General features: G+C 40.3%; 1 protein-coding gene across 1 annotated transcript in view; it reads left to right on the top strand.

Annotated features, from left to right (window-relative positions):
- Positions 1-12,010, top strand: part of MTA3 (metastasis associated 1 family member 3) — a 171,152-nt gene that overhangs the window by 83,958 nt on the left and 75,184 nt on the right. The window contains exons 6-7 of the mRNA XM_077773462.1: positions 7,141-7,243; positions 11,453-11,552. Of these exons, the coding sequence (XP_077629588.1) occupies positions 7,141-7,243; positions 11,453-11,552 (203 nt within the window). The remainder of the gene's footprint in view (positions 1-7,140; positions 7,244-11,452; positions 11,553-12,010) is intronic.

Raw genomic sequence — 12,010 nt, 5'->3', positions numbered from 1 at the left:
ATCCTCTCTCTCCCTCCCTCCCTCCCTCCCTCTCTCTCTCCCCCTCCCTCTCTCTCCCTCTCTCTCTCCCTTTCCCTATGTTAATATTTTTCCTAATATAGTTTTAGTCATATAGATTCTATACATTTTTTAAATGTTTTTTTATTTATTTCTGAGAGAGAGACAGTGTGAGCAGGGGAGAGTCAGAGAGAGGGAGACACAGAATCTGAAACAGGCTCTAGGCTCTGAGCTAGCTGTCAGCACAAAGCCCGATGCAGGGCTCAAACACACGAACCACGAGATCATGACCTGAGCCAAAGCCGGATGTTCAACCAACTGAGCCATCCAGGCTCCCCTATAAATTTCTTTTTAAGTTTATAATTTGTTAGCTATAAGTATTCATCTTTAACAAAGAAAAACACCGTATTTTTCATCATAAATGAAGAAGCACATTGGATTCTTATTTGAGCCTAAAGCATTTAGCGTATCCAAAATGTTACATTTCACTTATAATCAGGCAACTAACTAGATGCAAGATTTAAAGAACTTCTTTTTTTGTAATTAATATATTTTCAGGGAGAGGGTATAAGATGGCAAATAGGTATACCAGCAGTTAAACCACTCTTGTAGGGGCGCCTGGGTGGCTCAGTCAGTTAAGTGCCAACTTTGGCTCAGGTCATGATCTCACAGTTCATGAGTTTGAACCCCGCATGGGGCTTTGTGCTGACAGCTCAGAGCCTGGAGCCTGCTTTGGATTCCATGTCTCCCTCTCTCTCTACCCTTCTCCTACTCATGCTCTCTTTCTGTCTGTTTCTCTCTCTCTCAAAAATAAATAAAAACATTAAAAAAGAAAAACATGGACATTAGCATAATACACATAGCTAGTACCTGTTCTCAGGGAAATTAAATAGTAGAAAATACCATACTCAATAGATATTTAGGACTTGCTGCAGTCTGTGTTTACTAACCCTTTTGATACTCCTGAGTGGGTACATTTGACCAGTGGCCATATTCCAATTTGCATTGGCATGGGATCTAGAGCCTGAATTAATACCCCGAGTAGGTGGCAGCATCAGCACCGTGCCAGAATATATAACAGGCTTGCTTTGTTGTGAATGTGTCTTGATGGATTCTAAAACGTTGTTGTGGCATTTGTCTTGCTAGTGAATAAACCTTTTTGTTGTTTCAGAATTTTAAAATTCATTTATGGCTACCCACCATCTAACAAACTCTTGAGATCTGGAAAGATCAGTATGTAGTTTGCAAAGGAAGATAAAGGTTTCTTTGAGATTTTTTAAATCTTCTATTGAGCTTGAATAAACCACCTAGAGAATTTTCCATTGAAAAAGATGTCATAACATGGAAAGTTTTGAATTCTTATTTCATTGTAATACTGAAATTTTCAACAAAATCTATTTAAATATTAATTAAAATTTGTAACTGCAAAAACTGTTATAATAACATTTAAATTAATAAACCAAAATGACTGTGGGTCTGTAGGTTTGGGCAAAACCTAGCAATAATATGTTTCGCTGAGTCACCTTGGGAAAAACACCTCTTAAGTTCCCATTTCCTCCTCATTATTTTTTTAATGTTTATTTATTTTAGAGAGAGATAGAGACAGAGACACAGAGCAAGAGTGGGGAGGGACAAAGAGAGAGGGAGACACAGAATCCCAAGCAGGCTCCAGGCTCTCAGCTGTCAGCACAGAGTCCATCGTGGGGCTTAAACTCAGAAACCGCGAGATCATGACCTGAACCAAAGTTGGACGTCCAACCCACTGAGCCACCCCGGCGCCCCCATGTCCTCCTCTTTAAAAAGAGAATAATATGTATGTGCACACTTCATAGTGTTGTGATGATCCGATGAAGTAATCCTGGAAAGCATTTAGCAAAGTGCCCGACACTCAGTGTTCACTGTTGGAGTTGCTTCTCCCCGGCCCCCACGGTCTCCTGCCATCAGTTAAATAACTCTTGCTGATATTTGGGCATTTCAAGATGTGTCTGTCTTTGAGAGTTAAAGAATTAAATTAGTATAATCTCTTCTGCTACAATACTTGCTTTTTAACTTGAATTAGTTCAGATGCGGTTGATAAGTAGCGAAATGTCAGTATAGCATGGAAGTTGGTCAGTTTATAGGAGACTTTTCTCAGCACTCAGGGAAGTAAGTATTCTCACAGATAAGGACAGTTTAAGAGAAAAAAAAGATGGAAATTCTACAAGAATTCCTTTCCTCTAGTGCAAGTAAAGCCTGGTTCCGTGGCTTCAGAATCTGTGGCACTTTCCACTATGATAAAGCTATATGGGGAAGCTTGAGAGTTAATGATGAAGGGGGCTTTGAAGATATTCTCGCCTAGTGTTTAAAAAAAATCCTGTGCCCTGTTTTGTTTTTTACTTTTGTAGAAACTATACAACCAACCATTGTTTTTGTTGCAAATGTCAGTAGAGACTTAACTATGCTAGTGTTTTTATTATGATTATTACTTTTTAAAAATTCTCTGCTTACCTAGTAGGTTTTCAAAGTTTTACTTTCCACAAACCCTAGTTTTTTAGTGTGTAATTTTGCAGAATGTGTGGTTCAACAAATGTGGTGGATGTTAACTAACTTAAAAACACCAACCTATAACAATTAGGTGTAAGCAGGTGTTAATTGCAACCATGTAGAACAGTAATTCTCAACCCTGGGGCAGGGGACATTAGACAATGTCTGTAGACAGTTTTGGCTGTCACTGCTGGTAGAGGGAGTGAGCGGTGGGGCTTAGATGCTAGTGGCTTCTAGTGAGTAGTGGCCAGGGAAGCTGCTGGTCATCTGGTAATGCACAGGACAGCCCCCTCAACAAAGAGTTATTCAGGCCTGAGTATCAATAGTGCTGAGGTTGAGAAACCGTGCTCTAAGGGTTCTTGGGAAATAGTTAACAATAAATGTTATTTTTGCATTAATATTCGTGGTGTTATAGTACTACTTAACTTTGGGGATGCCTGGGTGGCTCAGTTAGTTATGTGTTGAAGCCCCACATTGGGCTCTCCTGCTTGGAATTCTCTCTCTCTCTCTCTCAATAAATTAAACAAACAAACTTAAAAAAAGTAATAATTATGAAGTATAAATTGTTGTGTGATCTAGTCTAGTTCTGTGCTTTTGTTTCTATTTGTGCCAGTACGACATCATTTAATTTCTATTGCTGTATATTATAATCCCACCCAGTTTAATTAATTTTTTTAAGTTCATTTATTTATTCTGAGAAAGAGAAAGTGTGAGCAGAGGAGGGTCAGAGAGAGGAGAGAGAGAGAATCCCAACCAGGCTCCATGCTGTCAGCACAGAACCCAGTGTGGGGCTCGAACTCACGAACTGTGAGATCATGACCTGAGCCGAAATCAAGAATTGGATTTGTGGAGATTAATATTCAAATTATTTTATTGGCTTTCAAAACTAAATTTTGTGAAATTTAGCCTTTTGGTGTACTTGTACAGAAATGATAGCCTTAGGATTTTAAATCTTTACTCTTTTTTAAGTTATCTTCTTTGAAAGTTTCTTTGAAAGTTTTGTTTTATATAAATATAACTCGTTTTGTTTCTTAGTGTTTTATATTTTTGCTGCTATAATAGAAGATATATTTTTTTACATTATATTTTCTTTGGAATGGCACTACATTTTTTATATTCTTTTTTATTGTGCCTTGTTACTTTTTTATAGTGTCTAGTTACTTATTTTTATATTATTTTTATTGAGATATAATTGACATGTAACACTGTATAAGTTTGTTTACAGTATATTGATTTGATGAATTTATATGTTGCAGTGTGATTACTACCATAGCTTAGCTAACACCACTATCACATCATATGATTATACTTTCTTTTTGTTGTGGGAACAATTAATATCTAGTCTCTTATCAACTTTGAAGTTTATAGTATTACTGACTGTAATTACTGTGCTGTGCATTAGATGTCCAGGACCTGCTTTTTTACTAGTTGGAGGTTTGTATCCCTAAACAACGTCTATCCATTTTCAGTTTCCCTATACTGTAGCCCCGTGTAACCGCTGTTCCACTCTGAGTATTGCTTTTTTAGATCCCACATGTAAATGATATACAATATTTGTCTCTAGTAAGTCGTCGTTCCTTTGATTCATAATATAAAACATTGGCCAGAACCTTCAGAACCATATTGAATAAAGATGGTGACTAATGGCATCTCTGTGAGTTTCTGAATTTAATATAACATGAAAAGTATGGTACCTTGATGATTGGTGCAAAGAAAGTGAATTGTGTTTAGAATAGAGAATATTTCCAATTATCCAGGAAAGAGCCTATTAGTTCCATACAGCTTTAGTTCTTCAGAGTCTTTGAACAACATAATGTACTTTTAGGTGATAAAACTGAAGAAGTTCTTTGTCTACATTTTCTCTTTTCTTTTTTTCATCCATGTTTTCTAGAAATCTTAAAATTGTAGGTAGCTGGAGGGTTAGGGATACCACATTTAAAATCATTGCTGAATCTACATTTTTTTCAAAATTATGAAGAATTTTTGAAGCAAAAATAAGGTGCTATATATATACACTTATGTAATTAGTTGGTAAATGCATTTTTTAAGAATTCAGAGATTAGGAGGATATTCATAGGCTGGTGGGGATGAGATTGGGACTGAACTAATTGCCCGGGTTATCTTCAGTGGAACAGTGGAGTGAAATTATTGCAATGAGTAGCGTGAACATGACCAGTAATCTTGGTCCTGTCTTTGGCTCATACCAGTTACCAAGACTATTCCAAAGATTAGTACGAGCTTAGCTGAGCATTTGGTCTTATAGCTTCTAAATAGGTTTATTCAAGAGTTCTTAAATGTTTTTTTCCCCTGTGAAGAAATGATCACGTTGTGATATAAATGTAATTATATGGCAAACCCAAAATGGGGGATTCTCATTAGTTTAGAGTGACTGATATGGAACTCTTTTTTTTTTTTTTTTTTAAGAGGGAGAGAGAATCTTGAGCAGTCTATACAACCAGCATGGAATCTGATGCAGGGCTCAGTCTCCCAACTGTGAGATCATGACCTGAGCCAAAATAAAGAGTTGGACACTTAACTGACTGAGCCACGTAGGCACCCCACGATACGGAACATTTCTTTATTTTTGAGAGAAAAAGAGAGCGTGATTGGGAAGGGGCAGAGAGAGAGGGAGACACAGAATCCAAAGCAGGCTCCAGGTTCTGAGCTGTCAGCACAGAGCCCGATGTGGGGCTGGAACCCACAAACCATGGGATCACACCTGAGCAGAAGTCAGACACTTAACCCACTGAGCCACCCAGGTGCCCCCATACCATTATTATTTATCTTAAGTTTTATCATTTGCAGATTACAGGGAAGTGTAATTGTGTCATTCTACTTTCTCAAGTTTCATACAGTTTGCAAATCTTCTGGCTTTTAACTGTGAGCTAATGTTGAATGTCTTGGCTTAGGTTGCCGAGAATTGTAAGCAAAAACAATGAAAACCAAAATCCTTTCAAACACTTTAGACCTAGTACTCGCTCTGCTCTGCTTGTGCTTCTTTATGTTAGGGGTGGAGATTGGCTGTATGGTTACCTGCCTTTGAACAAAACTGGGCAAGTCCCATCCTGACAGCAGTGGCTGACTTAGGAGGCTGCAGATGGAAAGGCTAGGTCTGTCCCGCCACCCTCCCCTACCCCCTTTCTCCTGTTGAGCCACTGATACCTGCTTGCTCCTATATTAGGTCTGAGCACAGTTGAGGTTCCTAGCCAAGGTTTGTCAGTCATCAGGGACGCTTAGCTTCAGCACTTATCAGCCAGTGCAGGGCATCCTGCCTCATATAAATCAAAAGCTAAACAAAGCCAAAACCAGTCCACAGCCTAATAAGAAATCCATAGTTAAAAATCGGACCCGGGCGCCTGAGTGGCTTAATTGGTTAAGCGTCCGATTTTCGCTTAGGTCATGATCTCGCGGTTCGTGGGTTCGAGCCCCGCGTCGGGCTCTGTGCTGACAGCTCAGAGCCTGGAGCCTATTTCAGAGTCTGTATCTCCCTCTCTCTCTGACCGTCCTCTGCTCACGCTGTCTCTCTCTCTCTCTCTCCTAGAAATAAATAAAAATATTTTTTAAAAAAATCAGATCTCCAGTTGCCTCCCATGTCTCTTCAATTACTGTCCTCTGTCTTGACATTGAGTCCTGCCCAACAGATCTATCTCCTTGTGAGAGATTCCTAAACTAAAGAAAGCATCTTGCATTATTGCCAGCCTTTTCCTCAGCCCTGCTAGCATTGCTGCTTTCTGTTAATGCCAACGCTATGCATGCAGTTCTCAAGACCTGAAATTGACCTGCTACAGACATCTCCTCTCTTTACTCTCTACCATCAGTGTCAGCACCACGTTTTGTCTTCATCAGATATCTCTGTAAAGCAAAGCACATACCATTGCTAAGTGTGAGATACACAGTTTGGTTCTGGTCTTGCCACTCTCCTACTGAAACGGCTAGTGCTTCTCTTTACCTCGAAGTAAAATCTGTGTAGAATCTTCAGTGATATGCTCATAACCTCTTCTCTTAGTTATCGTACTCTCTCATTCCCTTTAATTCGCTTGTGACAAAATGAGCTGTTTTTCTCTCTTTCACATCATAAAGCCACATTACTTTGCTCATATTCTTATTTCTTACTTTAAGTCCTTCTCCCTGCTGGTGCAATCAGACCCTTCAGTTCTTAGCAGAAATGCCACGCACTTTATGGCATCATTCCCTAGCTTGTCCGAAGTGATTTCTCTAATTGTTGGAATCTTACAGCCATTTCTGTATGTCCCTTATGACACCTATTTCTTTTTGTTTGTATCATAGTGACTTATATAGTTAGTTTTACCAGTGAAAGTATCCCGTGGCAGGAGTGCTTTTTGTTTTGTCTTTATGTCCCTCAGTATGAGGCTGAGTACCTCACACATGCAGGTGCTCAGGAAATACATGTTACTAACTAAATGAAGATCTCATATGGTTGGTTTGGTTGTATTATTATCAGTGTTGACTTTACAAAATGTTGTCTGTCTGCTGAAATAATGTACCAAAATCACAAATATTTGCCTTACATTTAGAATGCTGTGGTGCCCACAGTCATCAGCCGAATGTGACAGTTGCCTTGTTAAGTAACAAGACTCCATTTCTTTTGTTCTTGGACAGGAGAATCAGATGAGAGGGAACAGTCCAAATTGGAAGTTAAAGTTTGGGATCCAAATAGCCCACTTACAGATCGCCAGATTGACCAGTTTTTAGTTGTAGCACGGTAAGTATGACACTGTTGAGTCAAGAAGTTTCTTTTTTTTTTAAACATTTTGTGTGTGTGTGTGTGTGTTTTTATGTTTACTCATTTTACTTGATATTGCATGCATACAAGTGGGCGAGGGGCAGAGAGAAACAGAGAGGGGGAGGGAGGAAGAGAGAGAATCCCAAGCAGGGTCAGCACAGAGCCCCGTGCGAGGCTCAAACTCACGAACTGTGAGATCATGAACTGAGCTGAAATCAAGAGTTGGGCATTTAACCAACTGAGCTGGCCCAAGAAATTGCTTTTTATAAGAATTTATAGGTGTATGTGTGTTCCTTTCTTTGTATTCTGCCTTTCCTTTGGTTGTGTTCTTTTTCTAGTTAAGTAAGAAGGTCGAAATATGTATCATACCACTTCCTAAATATGATTAATCATTAGTTTTTGTTTGAAAATGTATTTATTAATTTACTGATTAAGAAAATAATAATTTCTTCTTGTAAAATTGTGTGCACCACAGACAGTATGAAGATGAAATTCACCACCGGAATTCCCATATCTTTAATTAAAGCAGTTAGGTCCTTTACACTAGAAGGGGACGATTCAGGTGTGTGTAATAATGTGCACCTTGCATTCCCCTTACTGCACCTCCATATGAGGAAGGCCTGCTGCTAAGCATATGGCTTTCTTGGAGAGCATTAAGCCTGGCTGCCCAACTGGCTTGCTCCCCTGCACTTGACCCACCACACCCTTTGAGAAATGAATGGGACAAAAATTTATCTTTATTTTTTCAATTACAAAAGTAAATGATACTCATGGTGGAGTTATTGCAAGGCAGCAAGTAAGTGGGATTATCATAACATAGTAAATAGTGGGAAAATTGGGGGAAAAAACTAAGCGTACATCAGCTAGCACTTGCTAAGTGAATTCAGTAATGGAATATTACTTTACAATAATGAAGTATATTCAAGTAATGGAATATTACTTTACAATAATGAAAATAAATGAATTAAAGGATATGTAGCAAAGAGATAAATCTCAAAAATAATGTTGAGTGAGGATACACACAATATGATCACTTATAAAAGTTTTACCGTGTACAAACAGTGTCTTCGTTAATGGGCATATAGTTGAGTATGTGTATCATGTATATGTATGGGTTCTGGGGATGTGTACAGGAAGCTCTAACAAAATTTTTAATATTTATTTCCTTAAAAAATGATCCAAGCCTGGCAAAATATTAGAATCAAGTTGGTACAGACATGATTACAAGAGTCTTCACTAGGTTCTCTAGTTTTCCATTGAACATTTTTCATGACGCAAAGGAGACAGGGGTCTCAGCCCACCTGGACATGACAGCACTGTTCATGGTGTCTGTCACCATGGAAGTCACACATCATGTTGGCGGCCAGGCATTTGGACTCCAGTGCCCACACACCCCGCCACTGGTGACCAGGTGGAGACCTGATGTACATTGTTGGGGAGCCAGTCAGGAGACAGAGGAGACTGTAGACGTGAGGGCGGAAATGAATCACTGGTGGAACCACTGGCCTAGAGATGCCAGGCAGGTTACCCAGATCTGGGGCTATTTAATAGACATTGCAGGTTTAAATTTGATTTTCTTTGTTTTTTCCTTTTTCCTTGAAGCCAGCATGAAAGACACAAAGGAGATGCATTTGGTGCCTTTCTCATTTTTTTTTTTTTCTTTTTTAATGTGTGTGTGTGTGTGTGTGTGTGTGTGTGTTTTAATTTCTAGGAGAGAGAGAGAGAGACAGCATGAGCAGGGGAGGGTCAGAGAGAGAGGGAGTCACAGACTCTGAAACAGGCTCCAGCCTCTGAGCTGGCAGTCAGCACAGAGCCCAACGCGGGGCTCGAACCCACGAACCACGAGATCATGACCTAAGCAAAAGTCGGACGCTTAACCGACTAAGCCACCCAGGCGCCCCATTTTTTTTTTTTTTTGCTCTTTTTTTAGAGAGAGAGAGAGCATGAGAAGAGGGGCAGAGGGAGAGAGAGAGAATCTTAAGGTTTTTTTTTTTTCTTTTTAACATTTATTCATTTTTGAGAGAGAGACAGAGACAGAGAGTGAGGGAGACACAGAATCTGAAGCAGGCTCCAAGCTCTGAGCTGTCAGCACAGAGCCTGATGTGGGGCTCGAACTCATGGACCACAAGATCATGACCTGAACTGATGTCAGACACTCAAACAGATGAGCCACCAGGCTCCCCAGAGAGAGAGAGAGAGAGGGAGGGAGAATCTTAAGCTGGCTTCATGCTCAGCACAAAGCCCAATGTGGGGCTTGATCCCAGGACTCTGAGATCATTACCTGAGCTGAAATCAAGAGTTGGATGCTCAACCAGCTAAGCCACCCAGGCACCCCCTCAATTTTTGTTTTTAAAAAAAATCTTCTAAATACAAATGAAGACCATAATCAAATACCATTGTACATCCCACCAGAACGGTCAAAATTTAAAAGCCAGTACCACACATTGGTAAAGAGGTAGAGCAGCCATCACCCTCCTATCATGCTGGTGGGATTGTAAGTTGCTATAACCACTTTGCTATCTGACCCACACATCCTTTGAGTGTCACTCCTGAATGTGTACTCAGCAGAAGTACATACAGACACCTGTGCGCCAAAAGATGCATCTACAGATGGCATTCATGGCACTACCCAGAATAGTCCCAAACTGGACATGATATCCATCAACAATAGAGTGGGAGGGGGCATCATACAAAGGAATACTCCATAGCAAGGAAAATGAGTGCATGCCTCTAGTACCAGTAGCATGGGTGAGTCCACAGACATCATTTTGAACAAAGAAGCCGCATGTGAAAAGAGTACATAGTGTGTGCTTCTATTAAGTTCTCAAATGAGCAGAACTAACCCATGATGGTGGTTCTCTTTGGGGAAGAAGGAGAGAGGACAGGTTGGGAAAGAGTAGGAGTCTTCTGTGGTGCTGTTGTTGTTCCCTGACCTGGGTGTTAGTGACATGGGTGGTTCTGGGGTGCTATTGCTGCATAGTTGTACAGGGTGTGCTTTTGTGCATGTGCATTACATGTTTATCAGAACATTAAAAAGGTTTCTTCCTCAGCTAACTTCCTTACAGTATAGTAAGGGAAGAGAAGAAATTAAAATAAAATACAACAAGCAGCAGGTCTTAATGTTCATTTCATGCTTTTTCCATGGGAGGGCCTTTTAAATCATTACGTGAAAAAAAAGTGTTGTGGCAATTGTTATTTGTTTCTTAGGTGGAAATCTATTATAGCCTGAGCCTTTATGGGAAGAAGTTGCTACAACTGATGATACCTCATTTCAAGGGGAAAATGTTATTGGGATCTCACAATTTAGGCTAAAAAAAAGTGGTCAGAACTTGTTTTGGAGTAATAGTCAAACTCTGCGTTTACTTCTCACTTTTTGAGCACAGTTGAATACCAAATTGTTTATTCCACGGCATTTCATAGTGGACCTTTCCCGCCTTTATGGCTCACAAATCACTTTTTCTCGGTTTCATTATAATAACCCATATATGGTTAATTGCCTTGTCAATGCTGAAAGCGTAAAATACTTTTCATTTGATATTTGATTCTCAGACATCCAAGAACTTGTTTGGTTTTTTTTTTCTTCTCCATGGCACATACCCACACGACAGCTATATTTGTTATTTACCTGTGTAAACTTACCTGTTTTCCTGTGTAAAGCAGTATTGACCCAGCTGAGCCCCACCTGTAAAGAACATGGGAAAGAATTGCCCACTGCCTGTTTAGGAGATTACCTCCTCTCTTGGAGGCTGATACACAGGAATGAAGACTTTCTAACACTGCTAGATGCAGAGGAGGTTGGTTCCATCGCTGTGCTGTCCCCCTCCCATAAGTCCTCGAGGCAGTTTGCCTCATGCAGTCCCCCCCGCCCCGAGATCCTCCCTAAATGAGCACACCGAGAGCAAGAAGGAAACGAGCCCCCCGCCCCCCAAAGAATTGTAGCAGAGATGAACATAGTGCTCCTCTTGGCCACCACTGTTCCCTACATAGGAGGAAACTGAGGCATCCCGCCCAGGGCGCAACACGCTGATTGCAGACAAGACTGAGCCTCCCACTCAGACCTCTGCTCACAGGCCCCGCATCCTTAGCGCTGACTTCTACAGTTTTCACACACTACCCAAATGTGTTTTTGTAAGTATAAAAAACTAATGGGGCCTTAATTTTTCTTCTTTGTTTTTGTGGATTATTCAGTGCTGTTGGGACATTTGCTCGGGCCCTTGATTGCAGCAGCTCCGTGCGGCAGCCTAGTTTGCATATGAGCGCAGCTGCAGCTTCTCGAGACATCACCCTGGTAAGTTGGTTTTTGAAATGTCGGGGTTATTATTTCCTCTGCTGCTTTAATTTTAAAGCCAGTATAGCAGTGTTATGGATGGGAGAGCTTTCTGTTGAAAGAGGCTTCTGGCTCCCAGCCCTGCTGACTGCTGGGTTGATTTGGCTTGGCTGATTGGTTGACTGGGGGTAGGGAGTCTCACCCTAAGTCCCCGCTTATGTGTGTGAGCTGAGACGAATAAGGACTGCTGATGGAGTAGGTATGAAACAATAAAAACATATTCTGAGGAAAACAACATTCTGACCCATCTCTTTTCACTTTTATACTTTTTTCCCCTCATACTCTATCTATGTACTTAAATTGTTACACGTCATATATATAGCACTTTACAGTTTTTTGTTTTAATGTGAGAAGGAACTCTTTTGTCTTTAAATGTTTATTTTTTGAGAGAAAGTGTGTGTGTGGCGGGGGGGTGGGGG

This window comes from Crocuta crocuta, unplaced genomic scaffold (genome assembly GCF_008692635.1).
Source record: "Crocuta crocuta isolate KB4526 unplaced genomic scaffold, BGI_CrCroc_1.0 scaffold67, whole genome shotgun sequence".
NCBI classification, from domain to species: Eukaryota; Metazoa; Chordata; class Mammalia; order Carnivora; family Hyaenidae; genus Crocuta; species Crocuta crocuta.
The sequence above is the reverse complement of the archived record's forward strand: the minus strand, read 5'-3'. Positions and strand labels throughout refer to the sequence as shown.